Below are 24,539 nucleotides of genomic sequence, written 5' to 3'. Positions count from 1 at the left end.
TGTGTGGGCTAATCCGACCGTTTTTCATTATAAAAATCCGGCGGACCTAGAAATAGAACATGTTTCAAATCTGTCTGACAGGCTCAATTCCTATCGGGAAAACCGTTCATCTGTATGCTGGTCCGATGGACAAAATACGACGCAAGGGAAGCTATTGGCTACTGGCTATTGAGCTTCCTTTTTTAGTCCCGTCTTACGTCATCACGTTCAAAACTAACGGACTTTTCAAAGGACTTAGTCCGTTCGTGTGTGGCCAAGTCCATTCATTCGGAAGTCCGTCGGAACTACGCTGAAAAGTACGTTGGGAAGACCGTCAGACCTAGTCTGCCGGAACGTCCAGTCGTGTGTATGTGGCATTAGAAGCAACTAAGGGAGATCTGTGTATACACACAGATGGGTGATTTAAAAATGGAAAATAACTTACACTGAATGTCCAAAAACAGACATCTTTAAATGAACCTAGCGCTAAGATAGCATTTTAAATAAATAAATACAACATAGTCTAGTGAAACAATTAAAATGTCTAACGGGTAATGTATTTGTTGTAAGAAAAGCCTTTGTAAGATGTAATATTTTCTGAGCGGAGTGAAAAATAATACATGCAATATACCTGTCATGTATTCGCATGAGCCTAGTTAATTCTCAGCAAATCTTTTTCTAATCCTAGATAAGTAAAGCTGGTGCCTGCATCTTGGGAACATACAAGGGTTTAAGATGCCAGGGTAGAAACATAAATCTCAACCTGCAGAACAGAGTTGTGCTTGAATGTCACAAAGTGATGGATAAATGGGCTTCAAAAGACTTTCAAGCCATTTATTAGCACTTAAAGTATTGGAAAAAACAAATCTTATCTCATTCATACACAAAGCTTTTGTAACAATTATAAGACTACCAGACAGTGCAAATTGGGAAATGGAATGAAAAATGTAAATGTATTATGCTATCATAAGTTGTGCAATACAATGAATCCTACAGCACCTGTAGAAAACGTGCACTAGCTTAAATGCAGAGGCTTTCATTGCTGATCTCTTTCTGAAAATGCTAGTTGTTGGCTACCTTCTGGTAATTACGAATACCATGATTTAAAGTATAAATCTAGGCTTTATAAAAAATGACAGAGAGTCTTCTGTGTAGATATTTGCAGTAATTAAAATAACGGCAGCAATTTGCTTTCTGGCTGGAGTTTCCTGTAATAAAGACCACTCACTGTATTTTCTCGTACAGATTGACTTGCCTTGTATCCACCGCTTCCTGTAATTTCTATGGCAGCCTGTTGTGGCAGGACATGTTGGGACCCACCCATAGCTCTGCTCTCTGCATTTGAAAAGTGATGATGTTATCGCTGATTTTAAAGGATATGATGTAGGTTTGCAAAGGAATTTATATCCCTTGTGGCTGTCAAAAAAATGATTTGGTTCAACGCTTTTTTGGTTGGCATTTAGCTTTTAGGCATGGAACAGTGTTCTGCTCTATAAGGTTAATCTATAAGTACTGATCTATTGTTTACACTTGCAGTTGGGTGGCAGTAAAACCCTGTTCTTGATCCATATTTTTACTGCTTCGCAAATGCTCCCCCTTATGCTGCTAAGGCTGCGGCTGGACTGTACACATGCCACAACCTCAGCAGAAATTATACTGCCTGTCACAATTGGTCGTCAGTACTGCCCAATGAGCGTGACTTATTCAAGTGAATTGGGCTGTGCTATCACCACCGCACAGAGCATGCAGTTGTGACACATTTGTTCAGTATTTAGGGGTTAAAACAGTTGGTACGGAGGCGATACAATGGATCGTCGCAACCTGTCTATTGCTGTCTGCAGATCGCGCTTCAAACAGCAAAGCAGGTGTAAGCGAGGTCTTTTACAAAGAAGACTCTTGAAGCTATAACAGGAGAGGTATCGTTCCTGATGACATCACTGATGAGAAAACACTGATGATGGGCAGGGCAAGGACACTGTGCATGTCAGAGGGGCTACCTAGGATTGTTTGGAGAGGATGGCACAGTGTGGCTCTGTGAGTAGCGAGAGCTTGTACTGTATCAGCCTATGTGAGATGTCTTCCCTCAGTCATTAGATAAGCCCGATCCTTTTTATATTTATGTGAGTGCAACTTTTATTTTTCCAATAAAGCTTTTATATGGTATGGCTGTCTTTTATCTCTTCTGAGTTTATTATCCTGCTGTGGAATCTGTATACCGAGTGAGCTGCATCTGCCTTTGGTGTTAGTCCTAGGTTGGCTTTAAAAGGGACATGCTGTGAACAACCTTTTAATATAAAGAAGGTGAGAGTGTGCCCACTGGGGAAGGTGGAGGTCACAGTTGCTTTGACACGAGTGTATATGCATGTCTTCACATGCTGCACAAGAAAATTAGAAGATGCAATTTATGGTTTATTTTATCAATTTTGATGATTATTTTTTGCATTCAATGTTTTTTTATTGAGGTTATTATACCAGTGTTACATACATTTTTTTTTTATTAATGTGAGATACTTTATTATTGGCTATTACATTTAGTGGGGTAGGTACATGGGTATGCAGTATTGGATATGATGCACTAAATTGGATTTTTATGGATTTATATGGATTTATATATGCTTTATATGCATCCCATGAAATCATTCTCTGTAGCTATTACATTTTTTACCACCACCCCCTCCCTTTAGAATGCAAGCTCTACGAGCAGGGCCCTCCTGTACCTTTTTTATTTTACTGTAATTGTGTTGTCCCCCCCTATACATTGTAAAGCGCTGCGTAAACTGTATATAAATCATGTATAATAATAATAATAATATGCAGCATGTTATAATTTATATATCAACATTTTTAGGGTGAATTATTCTCACTGAATGATTGCTGCCTAAATTCAGGTGAAGATTATGCACAAGGTATTTTAGAAGCTTTTAGTGAGGTGTAACTAATGAGTTAAAATAGATTTGGGATCATATTATAATAGCAAAGGATATCTAGTATTTCTATGGGATATACTGTAGCCTTTATTAAGAGCATAAAGCAACTTCAAAACAAAAGTTTACTTCATTAAAGTGTAATTTGGAGCCAAAACATATGACATAAAGCCACATAAATAATTAATACATAACAGAATTACAGCTTCCAAGAAGAACCCTTGTGCAATAAACTAACTTATCGTCACAACAGGAAGTGCCTAACCCATTTTATTATTAAAGGAAACCTGTCTTGAGAGAAATATGGAAAGCTGCAACTGCTGACCTCTTCTAAAATTGCTATTATCATGCTGATGCTTTGGCTTTATTGTGTTCTGAATCCCTGACCTACAACAAGTATAGATATAGGAAAGTCTGACTTTCTCCTATTTTCTTGCTTTGGATCTTACAATTTCTGAAGATGGAAACAGCCAAACAATTAGCATTTTCAGAATGAGGTCACCAAATGCAGACCACCATGAAGGTATACATTTACATTTAAAAACTGTTATTGCCTTGGCTATTGTGCTGACCCCCTCAATTTAATATTTATAAGGAGCTTGCTCTGAAAAAGTATAAAACCAGTGAATCTGGAATGACTGAACTGCTTGTTCCAATTAAAGGCTTTAATTAATTGTAAACACTAGCAATAAACTTCTACTTTTTGTTCTGTTAAATACTAAAGCATTTGTTATACAGTATCTAAGTATGATAAGTGTAAAAAAATACCCATTGATATTGCCAGAAATCCAGTGAGCTGATAACTTAGCTCCAGTTTACATATATGCGATGCGGGAACCAGCGAGATTCAAGTGCGGGTTCCCAAATTACATGTAACCTGCAGGCGGTTCACACTGACATCTGCGAATCGCTGCGGGTGTCAATGCAAAGTTAATGACACCCCCAGATCTTCCCTAAAATGACATAATATAATTGGATACTATATTATATATAACATATATTTATAGGTAGTTGATCCAGGACAATATCCAGTTTCCCTTGCTGGAGCAAATTGGCTCATGCTTTGCTGGGGTTCTTTGCCTTCCTCTGGATCAACTGTAGGTATAGGATTGTGTATATATAGGAATGAATAATTTATTTATTCATTTATTTTTTTACCTTTTATTGGTTGAACTGGATGGTCTTTTTTCAACCAGACTATGTAACTTGTAGAGACACAGGCCTATTCCACCATTTATTTTGGCAGTTTGGGCCAGGTTTTGCAGAAAGCAGGCACACTAACTGCTTCAGCCCCGGAAGATTTGGCTGCTGAATGACGAGGCAATTTTTTGCGATTCGGCACTACGTCGCTTTAACTGACAATTGCACGGTCATGTGGCTTGTACCCAAGCAAAACTGATGTTCTTTTTTTCCCAAAATAGAGCTTTCTTTTGGTGGTATTTGATCATCTCTGCGGGTTTTATTTTTTGCACTATAAACAAAAAAAGAGCGTCAATTTTGAAAAAAACACAATATTTTGTACTTTTTGCTATAATAAATATCCCCATTTTTTTTAAAAAAAGCTAATATTTTTCTCAGTTTAGGCCGACATGTATTCTTCTACATATTTTTGGTACTAAAAATCGCAATAAGTGTATATTGATTGGTTTGCACAAAAGTTATATCGTCTACAAAATAGGGGATAGATTTATAGCATTTTTATTATTATTTTTATTATTATTTTTTACTAGTAATGGTGGCGATCTGCAATTTTGATCATGACTGTGACATTATGGCGGACACGTCTGACAATTATGACACATTTTTGGGACCATTTGCATTTATACAGTGATCAATGCTATAAAAATGTCGGACTTGCTAGAGGAAGAGATAGATCGGTGTTCATACTTTGTATGAACACACGATCTGTCTCTTCTCCTCTCAGATAACACAGAGATCCCAGTTCTCGCCGCGTCACGAGCGATCGCGCGAGCCCAGCATTGGCTCCGGGTGCGAGTGGCGCCATCGGCTCCGGAGGCGTGCAGTGCCTCTAGTGGCCACTAAAAGAAGGGACATAATATAATGGCGATTCGTACAGCCGAGCCATGTTTGCTGCAGTACAACTGCAGAGGCTGGTCGCCAAGCAGCTAAAGAGCAAGGTGTGTGCTGGGGTTATATTGGAGCTGGGATTAGAGATCAGTGGCCCCACCCTCCCAAGGGGGGTCAGTCTGTCAAGGGGAGCTGTAAGGAGCACGTTGCTCTATACTGTACACACTGGGACAATGAAAGGCCTAGCCTGTAAGTATGTAGCAGCAGGGAGCTGCGGATTTAGTGCAGCGTTTAGTGCACGAGCACTGGGGACTGTGTGTTTGGCAGTCTGGAGGACCAAGGCAGGGAAGCAGAAATACTGCAAAGAAGAGCCAGGAGGCTGAGCACTGTTTAGTTATCACATTGCTGGTGAGAACCCCTGTGAGGGAAACTACTTTAATGTGAAATTTGCTTTGTTTTCAATAAAAGCAAGGAGAAAAAGCCCTAAAACTTACTTTTGGCATGGAATAAACTCACTTTATGGCACTACCAATAAGCTAATATATCCCAAATGATCATAAATTATGTGTATTTTTGTTTTTTAATACATGTATTTTTTTTTTTTCATTAACTGTTTTGTCTGAGTACAGATCTGTGTTTGTCTCAAGCATGTTTGAAGCCATTTACTGTTGACTACCTCTGCTGGAAGTTTATTTCAAGCATCAACTACCCTTTCAATAAAATAATATTTATTACTTTATAAGATTAGTTTTGAACTACCCATTAGTTAGTTTGAGGTCATTTCCCCGTGTTCTTGATTTTGGTTTCATATTGAATACACTGCCCTCCTGAACCTTATTTATCCCCTTATGTATTTAAATATTTCAGAACCTCCTTCCTCTTGCTGATGATCCCTCTAGTGATGCATTCTAAAATGATGTTTGCTTTCCCCACTTACTGTTCACACTGTGTGCTAATTTTGCAAATTTTGCAATCATCTATAATAAGTACTCCTAATTTTTTTTTTCTCTGTAGTGCTGGTCAACACTGTACCCTCAATGTTGTACTCTCTCAAGGGATTTGTTTTCCCTAGGTGCATTATTTTACATTTAGAAATATTGAACTGCAGTTTCCACTGGTTTGTTCCAGCAAAGCCAAATTATGTTCCATGTTACAGACACCTCCAGGGATGTCAACCCTATTACACACCTTTGTATCATCAGCAAAAAGACATACATTTCCCAACAAACCTTTAGTTTTATAACTTACATATAGACTAATTAGAACAGGACCTGATACAAAGCCTTGTGGTCTGGTCTTTGTTCTGAATGAACAAAGTTCTGAATGAACACCATTTACAACAACACTCTGATATCTATCCTTTAGATTGATAGAGAGTATATGCAAAGTGTTTACAACACTTTGCATGTACTCTAATTTCACATACTTATGGGTATCACATTTGAATAAATTAAAATACGCGTTTCAGGATGTGTAGAACTTGAAAAAAACTGGCATGTTCGCCCCAATATTATTTTAATTTTTTATCATATTCACACATCCTATGTCATGTAAAAAAGCTTTACTGTCCTTGGTTGAAAAAGCTGAACTTTTTTCTTTAACTTGATTTGCAGGATTGACTGGCATTGAGGAGCATGAAAAAACAGAACATCTACCAATAATTCCATCATATAAAGATGCCAGTGTTGCAACAGTAGGTGAAAACCAGCCAGTGCAGTCACTGACAGAAGAGCCTCATGATAATAAAAGAGCAGAACAATATGCTATGAAAGTGGATAGTAATCAAAATTTATTGGATGACTGGCTGCCTACAATTACTGAGCCTCATACAGGTTACCATCCATCAACTGAAACAACTCCTTTAAGTAGTACTAAATTTCCTTTAGACATTGTCAAGGACTCAAAGGTACCCAAAAATTGGATTAGTGCAGGTGACAACCATAAGGAGCCAAATAATCGAGAAAGCTCTGAAGTTCTGTCAACTAGAGGTCATAAAACCATAGATGGAGAAGATGTTGAGGGGTTTTCGGGAGATCTTACAGTAAAAAATGACAGACATTTATCATTAGAAACTCCAAATCCTATTGATTCAGCTGTAACAACACAAGGATCAGGTAATTTTTTCTTCCCAGTAACAAAACATTCAGACACAGTATGGGAAACTGTTGACATGGGAGATGGAGAAAATCTATACTTTAATTTCCAAGAACGGCAAGGCAAAGAAAAGACATTTTCAGAGGAACTAGCATTATCTTTTCAAAAGAATAAAACAGTTGAAATACATACCCCACCTGACCTGAAGGTGTCAGCAACCACCATTTCTGACACTATCTTGGGGCACAGGCATGCTGATTTATTAAATGCACTTCCACATTCAAATCATGACACCTATCATGAAAATATCAAGCCAGACACAATAAACAAAACTACTCTGCCGCCGAGTCTCACAACCAGCAGTCAAAAAGGATCCAAAGGGTGGCAACAAGAAGTAACTTTGTTGGCTCCTGATATTAAAGAGGTCCCTGAAACTGTACTCACTGAAATAGAAAACCAAACCACAGCTATTAGCCACCATGAACCTGTTACTAAGAACCTAGGCTTTGAAAGTAAAACCAGCTCAATACAGAGAATAAAAGTTGCTTCTTATGAAGCCCATCATGAAACTAGTGAAGGTGATAAAAAAAAGATAACAGCTGAAAGTGTTAAGTCAGTTCCAGAAAGTGAACACATTTCTGCAACCAGCTCATTTACAACAGACTCAATCTTGGCGACGGAAGACAGGGTGACAGTTGCCCACGGAACACCGAGACCGCATTACAGTTTTATCTCACAGTCACCTCTAACATCTATTACTCAACTGGATAACTTAAAAACTGAGGATGGGAAAATGGGAACAATAATACCATCTCTCATTTATGGAGGAGACAAGCCAAGTGGCATGCGGGGGTTTTCTGATCAGCCTACTTATGAGTCTACTATTGCCTCTGACAGTACTCTTATGTTTGGACCTACAGCAGATAGTGAGATGGAAGAAGCCTTGTCTCTGGAGAAGGAAGAGGATATAGGAAGTGGTAGAGAAGAAGACAGTACACAGTGGCTTATTGAAGGTCATAGTGCACAAGGTAAATCTTTATATATATTTATCTTTTTATACATTGTTTATGTTTTTTTGAATTTTGCTTAGAGCAATTGTCATATTTTACCACTGCTTGTTGATTAAATTGTTGTATAGACAACATTCAAAAACATACATCCAAATAAAAACAGATGGACATTTTGCTAAGCTAGGATGCTCATTTATTTACTTATTGACAAATTTATACATAAATGGTCAAGTAGATTCCCATATGCAGGGTGCAAAAAAAAGTGATAACTAAGTGGAGATCCCTGTAGTGGTAAACAACCTATCCGGATCAGATGTCCAGTAATAGTTGTTTATATGACCATTTAATTTATGTGCCACATGCTATCAAAATGTTTTCCTTAGGGTGGACATGTTGGTAAAAGTATGAATTCTTGACATGTCACAATATACTGTACAATACCAGTATATTTTCCAAATAATATCTATCTTTTTTCATCAATAAGCATCTGTGAAATGATGTCATCAGACTGCTCGAGACAGAAAAATTAATCAGTCTACTCTTCCCCAGTGATCTCTCAGACAGTGACATTTCAAAGCCTCATACACACTACTAGATTTTTTTTGTCATAAAACCAGGTGGTTGAAAGCAAAAAGCCTCACAGCTCAGGTCAGAGCTGCTGTACTAACAATTCAATGTTATTACAGTGATCTTCTCTGCTGTGCTATTGTGTTCAGACAGGGGGCTGGCCCACCACCAGAACACTCCAGTCAGCGCTCTCAGCCATTGGCTGAGAGCGCTGATCAGGAGTCGGTTGGCAGACCATTTTCAGTCATGACCCTTCAGCCGGCATCTGTGGGACTGGCTGCCATACACATGGGTCGAATGTTTCTGAACCCACCGATGTTGCCTGACATTCGGCTCATGTGTACTAGGCTTAACATTGTAGCAAATCACTAGGTGAGAACCAAGCTAATCTATGTCAGATATTTATGAACATGGTCAAGAACTGCACAGCACTACAAATAATCAAATCATCTTTGAACCAGCATTTCATTCCAAAATATAGATGCAGACCTAGAACAGCGCCAAAGATGGTTCCGTCCTTTTTATAGTTTATAGTTTATAGTTAGTAAGGTTGAATAAAGACACCAGTCCATCCAGTTCAACCTGAGTGAGTGTCTACAATTGTCCCTGTACATTGCACACTCACATCAGTCCCTACCCTCAAGGAGCCCACAATCCAAGGTCCCCATTCATATACTAGGGCCAATTTTGGACAGAAGCCAATTAACCTACCTGCATGTCTTTGGATTGTGGGAGGAAACCGGAGTACCCGGAGGAAACCCACGCAGGCACAAGGAGAGCATGCAAACTCTAGGCAGGTAGTGTCATGGTCGAGATGACAATGCAGTAATTTTCAAAGGAATTACTGTGATCTCTGTGAGTAGCAATACTTATCTATGTTACACTTACACGTTACTTAGTTTAATGCACTAAGCATTAAAAAAATCTTTTTGCTGGTTGGTTTTCCTTATCTTATCTGCTGAACAGACAATTATTTCAAACTTGGCTTTGCACAAACTATTTAATATTTAGCTGTAACATATGGGGGAAATACTGGATACAGTAAAGTTTCTAGTAAGTAAAGGAAAGAGAAAAAATGCAGCAAATTAAAATGGTGCCAAGTGAAGAAATTCATGCCATAAAAATGATCTGGGCATAATGTTCTCTAAAAAATTATTTGGTTTTCCATGTGCATAGTAGAACTCATTAGGAAGGGTAATAATCAAACACACAATACAAAGCATATATATCATGGTATTAAAAATGTAAACCCCCTATTTGCAAGGACAAAAAGTGGTAGTTTTGCTTAACAATATACTTTGTATATAAATTTTATTTTTACTGCAGCTACAGTTATTTTGTTAAAGTCTTCAGGTGTTATTCTTTCAGAGCCTATAAAGGTAACTTGTAAAATCATAGAGATTGGTTAAATACAATTAAAACAAAATGAACAAACGTTAACACAAAGCCAATTAACTTTCCACTGCATTTTGCTTCTGTCTTGCAGTAAGTTAAGCATTTGGAGACCAACACTGTATCCATATGTCCAGGTGACACAGTTTCTATGGCAACCATGGGTATTCTGTGTGCTTTCTGCCAGTCAAGTAGGGAGAATATCGCTACAGCGCTCTGTTAATAAGGCCCTGTGAGGCAATTTCAAGCATGCCATAAATTTAATGTGTAAAATAAGTGTTTCGGGCTGTGTGTAAATAGTCCCAAAATAACAGCTTCATTTTTATCCATATGACATTCGTGGCAGTGGATTCTTTTTGAAGTGATCACTTCAAATATAGCAAGCATCCATAAATGTATCATAGTTATTACTATTTGATGATTCGATATTTACAACTGCTAGATATTTATATCTGTCCCTGTTTCAGATAAGGGCTGACAGGGTATCTTCTCTTCTTTAATGATTGTCAACTCTTGGTAATTACATGGAATGTGCACTAATGGGCACCAAAACGGAACACTCAGCACTTGCTCATGGGTAGCATTCCTGTTTGGTTAAAAATTGAATCATACCCAAGTATGGCATTTTTAATTTCAGAATGCTCAAACCGATGTTGATGGGAAAATTCAACAGCAATCCTATAATGCCCTAGGACTCCACAGCAGCCAATCAGCAGCCTGGTACAGGAAGAAATATGTCTCCACACCTGAACCTCAGAAAAATTTTTTTTGGTGACAGGTGTTTTATTGAATGCATGTAATCACCTGGAATATTGCCTGCCCTGGGACCTATATAAACCAACCAAATTACAGTCACCAGGTTGGGTGGTCCAGCTAGTTAGACCAGTGCTGAGCTGAGGAGTCATGGGTAGGCAAGGTACCCTCTCCATGTTGAGGGCATGTGGCCTGGTATGGTTTGAGAAAGGGAGAACCCACAATCATCTCTCCTCCTTTACTGGCCAGGCTGCATGCTCAGGGAGGGCTTTGCTATGGATTTGGAGGGGGGTGGATGTTAATCCATATAACTCCACATAACTTTTTTTCTGTTTAACTGTTTTTTTTTTTGTACTTTAAAATCGATATCATCCTTAAAACCCCAACACCATGATTCTGTGCACCAATTTCACCATATACGTGTAAATCCCAGCACCAACACGGAGGTGCCCTCACCTTATTTGCTTGACCTAAAGGAAATTAGGTCTATTGCGCCTTGCCCTTGTATATAGTGACAGCTGGTATTCCTGTCTGTGGCCTTCGGGTATTTCAATCAACATCCATCCTTCTCATTCCATAAAAGAATTATCTCCAAAAGCTCAAACAGAGTGAACTATCATAGCGCTACCTGCTATACCACCAATATTTTGTTAAAAAATGTAAAATATCACTCACAATAACATGTGCACTGTTTGTACTTTATCGTGAGCAGTATTTTAATATTTTTAATAAAATATTCCTCTTTGCGGCCTCCAGGTTTTTCAATTCACATCCTTCACATTCCTTATTGAAAGGAATTATACACCTTGACAACCACCCTGCTTTATGCAAGTAGACCACGAGACCCTCGGATCCGTGAGACACCACATGAAACACGGGAAACAAGCTTCGAATGTTTTCACAAGGTGTCTGTCTTTATTGAGTACAACAGTAGTTTATATACCAGTAAAAATATGTGTCTAAGGGTTATACAAAACTTACACTCATGGACTTTCTTATCAAGAGTTAGAATGCTGTCTAGATAACAAGAAATAGCTGATGACTTTCTGACACAGAATGTTACTCCAAGATTCGGCTTAACCACAGTATCTCATGGCAAAACTCACACAAACAAAAAGTTCACTTCTACTTTATGTAAAATGGAGGGGAATCTAAGATGAAGTCAGTTGTTTATACATTCTCTTACACGTATTCAATAAGAGAATTATCTCCAAAAGCAAAAAGAGTGAACAATCTTAGCGCTTCTGCTATACCACCAATATTTTATTAAAACTATTAAAACAGCACTCACAATAAAATAAGCACTGATCTCAATTCGATTAGCTGTTTTGGATGACAGAGAAGAGATTTGAGGTCTAATTGACCCCAGGTCCCCCAATAAAGAGGAAATGTCACTGCCCAGTTATCATAAGGGATGTCGTTCATTCCATGTGATAGCAATAAAGTTGAATTAAAAAAAAACCAATCATGTCTGCTTTGCACAAAATGTGTAGGGACATGGCCGGGATGCATTGACATCATCACACTTTGCCAAAAGTACCAATCAGGGACACTCTGGGTGTCTTTTTTCATTATGCTGTTGATTTTATCTGATCATGTGAGTAGTTTTACTAAGTTTTAATAAAGCTGCTGCTGTGGGTTCACACTATATGAGTGTTCCTCCCTTTATATATTCATTCTGGGGTATTTTATGTAATGAGCAGAACGGTTGGTTAGTGGTGGATGGAAAGTTGGGCCTGATGTTTTAAATTTAACTGTTGTCATTATCGCTCTATAAATAGGTGGTCATGGCATTCTAGTAAGCATATTTTACCATTTGAGCACTGGATGAATAGGGCACTAGAGAAGGAGAGTTATTTTGCTTGCATCTATCTAGCAAGGTTACTTTGTGGTATAAGCAAGGGAGCTGAGACTTCTGCAGTGTGTAAATGTGCTTTTACTATACAAAGATGCTGTACATACAAAACTATTACAATATTAGGAATATAATACAAGACTGACAGATATCTATAATAAGCAAAATGCCTAGCATATGAACAGCCTATGGTCTATAACAGTATGAATACACTTAAGAGTTACTTAACTTTGGTTACTGTATGTTCGTGATCTCCATTGGCAATGATTCTCCTTGAGACCAGGCACCTTCTTGTATCATGAGTGGCTTCTGATCTTAAAACATGATGAGCCCCTAGAGAAGGAGAGTTATTTTGCTTGCATCTATCTAGCAAGGTTACTTTGTGGTATAAGCAAGGGAGCTGAGACTTCTGCAGTGTGTAAATGTGCTTTTACTATACAAAGATGCTGTACATACAAAACTATTACAATATTAGGAATATAATACAAGACTGACAGATATCTATAATAAGCAAAATGCCTAGCATATGAACAGCCTATGGTCTATAACAGTATGAATACACTTAAGAGTTACTTAACTTTGGTTACTGTATGTTCGTGATCTCCATTGGCAATGATTCTCCTTGAGACCAGGCACCTTCTTGTATCATGAGTGGCTTCTGATCTTAAAACATGATGAGCCCCTTTTTATGTATCAGGCTATTTACCATAGTTACCAAACAACAGAAAACATACCTGTTTACTTAGCTGTAGAAACAATGGACTGTTGAAACTGTCAATTGAATACAACAATGGTATCTATGTACCAATTGTATGCAGCAGCATTTGTTTGAGAAATATGTACGCAAGCCAAAACCTGACAGTAATCTGATTTTTATGACCAACTACTATTGTAATATTGCCCCAAGTAATGTTAAGTCTGATTAATATAAAAAAAATATCATATTTTAACAAACGCAACACATTCCGCTCTAGATTTTTTTCTTTCAGACTCCATACAGAAAATCACTTCATTACTAAGAAAACTCATTCTAAACATAAATTTTCCTTGAATGCAACACCACCCATATTTCTGTAATTGAGAAGGTATTTCAGTCTCTAACTAAAAGTTAATTAGAAAGTCCATTCTAAAGTTCTTTAGAAACAAGTCCAGTCTTGTAATACATCAAAGGCCTTGCTCTCCACAGCTCTGCGGTCTTCCGTAATTTTTTCCATCATGTAACCACTTTTCTCTGGTCTTCCATTAGATCAAATCTGAGACAGCCTGTGGAGTGGAAAACAAAGCGGATTATCTGTTCCTTCTAATAATACATAAACAGTAGATCCAGGCCCTTCAGCTACAATCTCTCCTCTAAATGGCCTCTTGCCTGGATTTCTAACACTTTGCCCCATGGCTGTACCCACTTCTTACCCTCCCAAAGAACATCAATAGGGATGAGAGGAAATATACTGATATTTTCAGAAGATCACTGCTGTTTATTTTGGAAGGTTTGATGTTATATAGCCTCACTTTCCACTCTTGCTGAGAAGTATCCACTAACCAGTCAGAGTCCCAGCCACTGTCTTGAAGCTCATCTGCCAATGCAAATATAACTTCAAACCTTTCTGCCAGATTCCCTCTCATTCCTAGATAGGCTTCAGCTTCGGATACGTCACTCTTGGATTCTATGTCATTGGAAGAAGTAACATGGTATCTGTTAAGCCCTGTTCTTTCAGGAACCTTACATAAATACTGAACTCTGCACTCCAGCTGTGGAATCTTTGCCCCAGCCCCTACCATCCCCTTAAATGGTGTACTTTTGGCTATTGGCCTAGAATTTAACAACATGACTGCCTGTGTGAGGACCCGATCCAACCCCCTTAGTATATGTATGGGTGTAAATTTATGTATCTGGTCCTTCAATAGCCAATTGTATCTTTCAATCAAACCAGCTGCCTGTGGATAGTATGGGATGTGGCACAACCAGTACACTCCAGAATCTTTGGCCCACTGCTGTACTGTTGATCCGGTGAAGTGTGAGCCATTATCACTTTGGACTTGTTTGGGAAAACCATAAGCAGCGTCAAGTTTCTGGAGGAGTTAAAGCGTTGCGGCTTGATCTGCACCTTTGCAAGGATGAACAAGCATAAGTCCTGAATAGGTGTCCACTGCAGTGCAACAATAGCTCAGTCCATTGTTTCCCCGGGGCAGGGGACCACTGAAGTCAATCTGCCAGATCTCTGTAGGCCTCTCACCCCTCTTAAACGACCCGGTGGAGTACTTTTGGAATGGCCATTGTCACACTTCTCCACACACTGTGCAGTTCCCTATTACAGTCTTTATCATGTCCATGGATATAGGCAACCCTCTCTGCTGTGCCCATTCATATGTTGCTTTCTGCCCTAAATGTCCAGATTGCTTGTGGGCCCAGTTGGCCTAGTTCATCAAGGCAGGATCAATTGGCACAACTGCCTTCACTTTGGCGATTTCATATGCAAATATTTTATAGTTCTCAAAGTCTGGGATTAGGGGCACATGTGCATCAACATGCCCCAATTTTATGGTGCGGGAGTGAGCTTCCTTCCAGATGTAGTCCCAGACTTCCTTGCCTCCCCACACCACCTTTCCATGAATCATCCATTCATTGGACTTCCAAGTGGGCATCCATGTTATCAGTCCTTTAAAAGTCGCCCAGCTGTCAGTGGATCCTCCTGAAGAGTCATCACTACAGCTTTCAACTCTGAATACTGACTGGACCCTCCAAATTCGGTCTCCTGCAAGACTGTGTCGGTACTTGGGTTGTAGGCTGCTGCTGTCCATTTACACCCAGACAAGGCGACTATGACTGAACCATCAGTGAACCACACAGACTTCTTCATGTCTTCTGACAGAAACTCAAAGTGTGGAGCCTCTTGAATGGGGGATAACTGCAGCACAGGAATTTCATGTATTCATAATAAAGTATATTGTTCAAGTTTTTACATAATTGTATCGACATACTCTTTGACACCGTTATAATCCCCTCCCCTACTTTTATCCCTGTTCATATTTCCATTTCATCAGTGTCTGGTTCTGGGCTACAGCTGCCCTAGTGGTCAGTCCATTATCTCTCACCCATCCTGCAATGCAGTATGGATGGTGACTGTGTCCTTTCTGGTAATGGTCTCTACATGTTGAAGTGCTGTGTAGGCCCCAAACAGGTACTTCTCTAGGGGCGTGTATCCCTTCTGTGCCCCTGTCAATTGTTTGGACCAAAATCCAATGGTTATTGCTCTCAGTCCTTTCTTTTCATTTGGCTGCCACATACACCAAGATATGGTACCATTCTGCTCCACTACATCCAGCTGAAATGGTACTCCTTGTCTCATGGGTCCTAAACCCTGATGCTGCAAAATAACTTCTTTAGCAGCTAGGAATGCAGTCCGCTGCTCTGAACCCTATGAGAACTCAGAATCAGTCCAAGATGTGGGATGAATAATCTCCAGAACCCCAAAACTCCAATGAACTTCTGTGCCCCCTCTTTCGATAGTAGGGGGTGACAGCACCTGAATCGTTTGCACAACTGTTTCTGGAATTTTCCTCTGTTGCCCAGTCCACATCATTCCTTGGAATTTCACCTCTGTGGTAGGTCCTTGGACTTTGTCTCTGTTGATAGCCCACCCTCTGTTCTCCAAGTGCTCTATCAACAGGTACAGCGCTTCAGTTACATCTTCTTTTGTCCCAGAGATCATGATGTCATCATGTAGTGAAACACAGCGACTTTCAAATTTGGGGTACTTAAATCTTGGGCAGTCGGTCCATGACAAATCGTTGGAGAATGAAGATAGCCTTGCGGAAGGACAGCGAAAGTGTACTGGTCGGCCATCCCACACCATAGCAAACTGGTCTTGACACTCTGGGTCTATCAAAATTGAAAAGAAAGCATTAGCCAGGTCTATCAGAGCATGATATTCTCCTGCCTGCCTCTTTAACAATTTTCTCACCAATTGAGATCATATCTGGTACAGCTGACTTCAATGGAAGTGCCACTCTGTTTAGACCTCTGTAATCCACAGTCATTCTATATGTCCCATCAGGTTTCTTTACTGGGAACACTGGAGACAAGAAAGGACTTACAGCAGGTCTAAGAATCCCTACTTTCAACAATTCTTGAATGATCTCCTCCATTTTCTTTTTGGCCTCCAGGAAGTCTGTACTGCTTGAGACAGACTGGCTTTTCTGGTGGAGGAATGTAGACAGGGGTCCATTTCGCATGACCTCTGACCACAGCCTTGACCGCCCTTATCAGATATGCTTTATCAGGATACCTGAATATGAATGTACCTCTTTCAGTCTGAATTGACTGACCTTGAAGTACATCCGTCCCAATAATATTTTTGGGTAACTCTGATACCAAAACATTTGTCATAAATCCTGATCCCTTGCCAATAGTCAATTTCACCCGTATCCTAACTGCTGGTATAGTTTTCCCTCCCAAACCTTCTACATAAATCAATTCTCCTTTGTTATGGGATGGATTTCCTTGCAAAAGTGTAACTTCAGCTCCGCTATCAACTAAAGCCATTACATGTGTAGGAGAAGATGACTTCCCCACGATACAGTGACAGGTGCATATGGGTGTCGGTCTCCTGCTGTCACTGCCTTCACTGCTATTACAGGAGACTCACATTCCCTTAGTAAAGGATAAGGAACCTCCCAATCCCCCTTTCTGAGACTCTCTAACTCCTCCCCAGGATAAAGGGATTTGGGTTTGGGTTCATGTTCAGTTTTGGGAATTGATTTGGGGCTAACAGGAGGGGTCTGTTCTGTTTTCTCTAAGTCTAGGCTAATGTTATCTTCACTAGGAGTAGTGTCTCTAACCTTGACAGTTTTTCCTACTAAATGTTTCCACCTGTTCAGCATTTCTGCAGTAGAAATGCCATCTAGCTCATCTTTGGTACTCCTGCCTTTAATAGGTCCACCCACATTTCTTTCCTAGAAATAACTAGCCTGGTTTTCTCTTCACCTCCTGTCTTCTCTACCCCATTCCCTTTCCTCTCCTGTCTCCTCTACCCCATTCCCTTTCTTCTCTGTTATTTCCTGCTTGTATTCCTCCTGTCTAGCCTGTTTACCTTATCTACTGCCCTGACAGGTTTTGTTTTAGTCTCCTCTAGCTTCCCCAACTGTCTTAAAAGGGTTGTGGCTTCATGAATCTTTCTGTTTAATCCCAGACCTCCGAACAAGGACAATAATGGAGCCCTGAGATTAAATGGCGCAGACTTCATCAGCTTAGAGTGCAGAGCAGATGTAAAGGGTTCCATATCTGGACCTATCCATTCTGGAAACGCATTTAATCCGGTTATACAACCCAGCTCACGTAACCTGGAAATGCCCTCTCCTATTGATCTCCAGGAGTAGGTATTTTCCAGGTCAGTAGGACTAGCATTTTCTATTTACTACTTTACTATTCAATTTCTCACGAGGTCTAACAGTCTACAAATTCACGCTAAACTCTCTGGCTTTTCCCACTGCCTAAGGCAATTGTGGACCATGGGTTAACACTCCCATAGTCACTGCTTCCTTACCTGACAAAACAACACGCCCCCAACATGCCCGCCCCTTCATCCCATAAGCGTAGGAGCCAACTCACTTGTGGCTCCCCAGACCTTTGTTTATATTGTTTTGCCAGCTCATGAAGTGCAGTTTGTGTAAACTCCCATACTTCTTCAAATTCAACATCTCTGGGTTGCGATAATGCACCTCCCCATCTGCTATATCCTCTCTATCATGTTGCCATTTCCTATGCTTAGTAATGAGAGGTCTGGCATACTTTTTCTTTCCCATTAGCAGATCATCATGCAAAATATGAAACTCTATCTCCCATCCATTTGAGGAGAGCACATCCTCACAATCCCAATTTTGGGATGTGACAATGGCACGTATCCTGGCTTTACTAACAGGTTTACGCCCCTTCCTTTTCCTTAAGGCATTCATTTATTTGGTCATGAGGGCTGCACACCGCTCTTGCAAATCATCAGCCTGACTAGCGGTTGAACGTACACACTCTGAAGCAACTGCTAGCTGGTCTTTTAATACCTTAACTTCTGCCTCTGCTTTCTACCTTCTATATGATTCGGTATAAATAGCATGAAGGAAATACCAGCTCACTGTGGACACTGTTCTCTTCTCTATTTTACTTAAATCCAACCCCTTATAGCTAAAATCTACAAAATGATCTGAGACTTTATCACCCCCAAGTCAGCTTCAAGGGAGAAGCATACTTCACAAATTCTTTAGTAAGAGGCTCCCACTCATTGTCTCTGGCCCAGATAGGTAAGCTGCACACTTAATTCTGGCCACCTGAACCCTCTGCAGCCTTGCTTTTCCTAAACAGCTTACACAGCATTTTACCTAGCACAAGCTACACAACACACTACAGAAAAACAGGTCTGCTTCAATTGAATTATAGCACAGATCCCGGCACAAGCCCCCAAATGTTTTGCTTGCATCTATCTAGCAAGGTTACTTTGTGGTATAAGCAAGGAAGCTTAGACTTCTACAGTGTTTAAATATGCTTTTACTATACAAAGATGCTGTACATACAAAACGATTACAATATTGGGAATACAATACAAGATTGACAGATATCTATAACAGGCACAGTGCCTAGCAAATGAACAGCCTATGGTCTATAACAGTAAAAATACACTTAAGAGTTACTTAACTTCAGTTACTGTATGTTCGTGATCTCTATTGGCAACAATTCTCCTTGAGACCAGGCACCTTCTTGTATCATGGGTGGCTTCTGATCTTAAAACATGATGAGCTACTAGCTTATGCCTGAATCCCCCTTTTATGTGTAAGGCTGTTTACCATAGTTACCAAACAACAGAAAACATACCTGTTTACTGTAGCTGTAGAAACAATGGACTGTTGAAACTGTCAATTGAATACAACAATGGTATCTACATACCAATTGTATGCAGCAGAATTTGTTTGAGAAATATCTACTCAAGCTGAAACCTGACAGTAACCTGATTTCTATGACCAACTACTATTGTAATATTGTCCCATGTAATGTTATGTCTGATTAATATAAAAAAAATCATATTTTATTAAACGCAACACAAGAGTTAACAAGTGTTTGTGGATTTGGTTGCAGTAGAGTCCATCACTAGGACTTTTATTTTACTTCATTTCTTGGTACCTTTCTAAACCTTTTTATGACCTACATACGTAGTTTGTAGCACAGCTCATGTAATTTCTCTGTTTAAGAGGGTATGTGCATGGGGGATATTATCTGAATTCATAGTGATTACACATAAGTCAGTGTTTCAAGCACTTGTCTTTGTTGTAATATTTCAATTCTATAATTGTATTGGATTTACACTGTATATGTGTTACTTTGGCACATAGTTTTACTTTTGTCATTTGAATTTCCTTGGTTTTGAGAGAAATTTAGCGCTGACTCTACATACAGGTTTTATATAGCACATCATGATATAGGGCCAGTTGCTCTTTCTCTCCTTTCTTTAACTGAAAATGTGGTGCAAATTAGGTATTATAAATTAGCTTCAAAGTATTGCAAAGTGCTAATAGATATTTCCTGACTAACTCCAAGGCAGCATATGCATAGGTAGACTCTGACTATTCATATACTGCCACGGAGGTAATCAGAAAAGTAAAATTATGATTTGATAACACTTTTTTTTTTACAGTTGCTGACATTTGCATAATTTGTTTAAAGTATATTTAAACCTAAGAACAAAAATGTTATATATTGCAGCTTAGATGTGGTGAATACATTAGTTTTCTTTTTTTTACCTGGTGATTCTTCCAGTAACCCTCTACCTGTCCTAGGATGACAACACTCAGCAACCAAAAGAGTGCAAAAAAAGAGCTAATTGTTGTAGTTTAGCCACTTCAGCACCAGAAGGATTTACCCCCTTCCTGACCAGAGCACTTTTTGGGATTTGGCACTGCATCGCTTTAACTGAAAATTGCGTGGTCGTGCGACGTAGCTCCCAAACAAAATTTACGTCCTTTTTTCCCATAAATAGTGCTTTCTTTTGGTGGTATTTGATCACCCCTGTGGTTTTTCTTTTTTGCGCTATAAACAAAGAAAGAGCGACAATTTTGAAATAAACGCATTATTTTTAACTTTTTGCTATAATAAATATCCCCCAAATATATATATATATATATAAAACATTTTTTTTCCTCAGTTTAGGCCAATATGTATTCTTCTACATATTTCTGGTAAAAAAAAAATCTCAGTAAGTGAGTATTGATTGGCTTGTGCAAAAGTTATAGCGTTTACAAAATAGGAGATAGTTTTATGGCATTTTTATTAATATATATTTTTTTTTTTAAATGTCGGCGATCAGCGATTTTTATCATGACTGCAACATTATGGCGGACACATCGGACATTTTTGACACATTTTTGGGACCATTGTCATTTATACAGCAATTCCTGTGTAAAAGACACGGGCAGCGAAGAGGTTAACCACTAGGTGGTAGTGTAGGGGTTAAGTGTGTCCTGGGGCATGTTGCTAACTGTGGGGGGCATGGCTGTGTTTTACAGATCACTGATCTCTGCTCCAATCACAGGTAGCAGAGATCAGTGTCACTTGTTGCTAGGCAGAACGGGGAGCTGCTGTATCTACCCGTTCTTACTCTCCGTGAGACGATCGTGGGTATCTCCACGGTGATCGAGTCCGCAGGACCCACGACCAGACTCACGGAGCTTCCCACGGACGTGGGCCCCTGCCGCCTCTTAAAGGGCAACTTACAGGTATGTGATTTTGCCTGTACATGCCCTTCTGCCGACGTATATCGGCGTGAGTCGGTTGGGAAGCGGTTAAAGCCCAGCTCTGGGAAACTTAAACACGAATCTTGCAATGGGGCTGTGCCCGCACTACAGGGGTTAACTGCTCATTCGGTCTAAGGGGAGAGTTTTTAAATTTTTACCTACCTGATCCTCTGCTCTCCCCTCAGATGGCACCCGCCATGCTCTGGCAGTGGGCTGTTCTGTGGGGTCATTATGTCCAATGTAAGGCCCCTGCTTCTGTCTTGATGATATCAGGACCTATGACTGCTGGAGCATGGAGTAGAATGCACCATGGGCACTGGTCAATCAGCACAGAAGATCGGTGGATTGGGTAAATTGATCTTTTCTATGCTCGTTAGGCCAAAACAAGCAATTAACTCTTACAGTGCAGGCACAGCCTCACTGCACAAGATCATTTTTAGGTGTCCTGGTGTTTTGCGTTTTTAATACATTCTAAAGCTAACTACAAAGATTAAATACTTAGTTGGCCATTGTATTACCTGCAAAAGAATTTCTAATCCAGGTAAACAATGTAACCTGAGTAGGTTCCATCCAAGCCTCATAATGGACAGGAAGCAGCAGTACCATGACTGACAGCACTGACAGACTGACAAAGCAATGGTGGCCAGACTTGTTCTAATATTACTGCCAGCCTGAGCACTGCTGCAGAGGAGACTGTAGATGGCTAATATCAGGATAGAGTCATGTACTTATGCTAATCATATGTAAAAATTTTTTTTTAAAGATCATATAACTAATTGGTGTGCTGTTGCATTTGCCTGGAGTTTGGTTTTAACCCTGCACTGCCAGGTCCGTACATCATACAGAACTGACAGCAGGGGGTTTCACACACAGTCCAGTGGCTGCAGCCACAGGGATTGTGTAAAACTGACAGGCAGACTTCTGCCTGTCAGGTGAAACCATTCGGGCAGATGTGGTGCCACCCAATTGCTACCACACACCTCCAGCAACAGAGCCCCCTGCGTGTGCGACCCCACCATGTATTCCCGGGCTCTGCTTGACCATCTGTGGGCCCAGGATGACAAGGCAGGTGCTGGCGGTTGCGGGGGAGGGAGAAGAGCGGATACATGTCCACTTTCCTCTCCTTCTTACTGTGACCCGGAAAGTGATGAGTATGATGTCACTTCCAGGTTACCCTCTCACTTTTCCCAGATAGCGTAGTTGAAAAGCAATGTGATTGCAATGTGATGTACATTGTAATACATTCAGTGGAGCCCACAGGAGACATGCAAGGTCTGGTAGACCCTGCATATCTCTTTAAAAATAACTTGTTACCTTAAAATCATCACATAGGGTTTTTTGTCCCCTATGTGATTTAAAAAAAAAAAAGGAAAGCAACAAAAAAACATGTTTTGATGTTTTGTTTTTGCAAATAGTTACACCCAAGCACATAAAATCCCCCAGGCCCAAAAATGTTTTGAGGCCCTCCCACCCTAACATATATGAACATAAACGTTTATTGCGATACACATGTGACACATTGCCACACACGCTGGAGTGAGAGCAATATTTCTAGCACAAAATCTCCTCTGTAACACTAAACTGATACCTACAGGGGGCGTTTGAAGCGCCGCTTATAGAAAGTTATAGGGTACTGAAGTTTGTTGCCATTTGGGTATCTCTTTAATCTGTGCAACCTCATCTTTTATACTTTACCAAAAATGTGGGTAGTTTATTGCATTTGTTTGCATTAAAATTCGGTTTAGTGTGCTTTTCACTGAAATTCTGAGTTTCCTAGACCTTTGCGGTAATAACAAGTAACATAAAAAATTTGAACTACCACTATTTTATTTTATTCTCTAAGGTGTCTGCTTTCAGAAAATATATACAGTTTTTGGGGATTTTATGTATATTTTAGGCATGGTTCCACATGTGTGCAAAAAAAATATGTAAAAATGGCTCTGCCAGCGAAAGGGTTAAAGCAGAACTCAAGGCAAGCCACCATATTTTAAATATGTATACATTTTAAGTATGTTACCTGTCACAAACATGTGATTCTGCAAGCCAGGGCTATGACACACAGATATCTATGCCAGACAACAAAGCCCATTTTAGTCCATTTGATTTAAGCAGTAAATCCTGGTCCAAGACCTAATTCAGTCCAAGTGAAAAAAAAAGGAACAGTAGATTAATGTGTCTTCAATCTCATCAGCACAAATCAGCAGGTTCCCTCTGTTAGGCTGACATTGTGCACTACAGCAAACTGTGATTGTCTCCTAGGTTTGGCCTTTCATCTGGAAGCTACAGAAAGCAGGTATGAAGAATAGTACATAAGGCAAATACGTGATTTACAACTCATTTAAACATGTTCATGAATATTTTGTATCTGTCAGGAGATCTGCTGTAATAAATCAGTGCAAAGTACACCCTTACCCTTAGGCTACATTTAGATGTGCGGCTATTATACACCTCTGATCTGTGGTGGATAGCACTTCAGAGGCATATGAGGAGGCAATATGTCATCTTATCTCCCCCCAACACATATTTTAACCCTATAAATCCCACACTACTATGCCACAACATCATGGATATGGGGCAGTTGCATTGTTGCCCCATTTGCTTGAATGGGTTACGTACTGAAGTAGCACTGCCCAACAAACATGAGGGGGATGTCCTTTTCTGCCATGGCCACGATATGTGTACACACTTATTTGGCTGCCTTTGCAGTTGAAGAAAGGATTGCAAAACCAGGGGGTTGAGGCACACTTCAATAGGTAGTCGCAAGTCGAAATGAGCCCTTAACAGTATGTGCATACTTGCAGTCTAAGCTTTATTGAACTACTAGATGTACCCTTGAATCAGATAAATTATTTACAAAGTCGCATTGTGATGTGTTTCATATAAGTTGTATCTACAAAAACATCAAAATAATATGATGTCTTCAATCCAAAAGGCAGTTGTCAAAACTCTGAGATCAGGAGTCAGAAAAATTCCTTGCTATCAATCTATCATTTGTTGAGAAATGTTGGTATATTCAGTCCAGTGTGGAAATAAAAAGACCTGTATATTGGGGAGGCAAAAAAAACGCTAAAAAAAGGTGTTCAGACACAGGAGGTTAAACTCTGCAGGTCAGGAGTTTTCCTACACCTAAAAACAAAAATTTTATTTATTGTAGCTTACTAGTCT

The 24,539-nt window shown here is 39.7% G+C and overlaps 1 protein-coding gene across 2 annotated transcripts in view; it reads left to right on the top strand.

The window, feature by feature from the left end:
• NCAN (neurocan) overlaps window positions 1-24,539 on the top strand; it is a 375,601-nt gene that overhangs the window by 279,468 nt on the left and 71,594 nt on the right. For both annotated transcript variants that reach the window (XM_077475452.1, XM_077475453.1), the window contains one exon: window positions 6,545-8,053. In XM_077475452.1, the coding sequence (XP_077331578.1) occupies window positions 6,545-8,053 (1,509 nt within the window). The remainder of the gene's footprint in view (window positions 1-6,544; window positions 8,054-24,539) is intronic.

This window comes from Lithobates pipiens, unplaced genomic scaffold (assembly GCF_037356315.1).
Source record: "Lithobates pipiens isolate NorthernLeopardFrog02 unplaced genomic scaffold, aLitPip1_a1.2 Scaffold_13, whole genome shotgun sequence".
NCBI classification, from domain to species: Eukaryota; Metazoa; Chordata; class Amphibia; order Anura; family Ranidae; genus Lithobates; species Lithobates pipiens.
The sequence above is the reverse complement of the archived record's forward strand: the minus strand, read 5'-3'. Positions and strand labels throughout refer to the sequence as shown.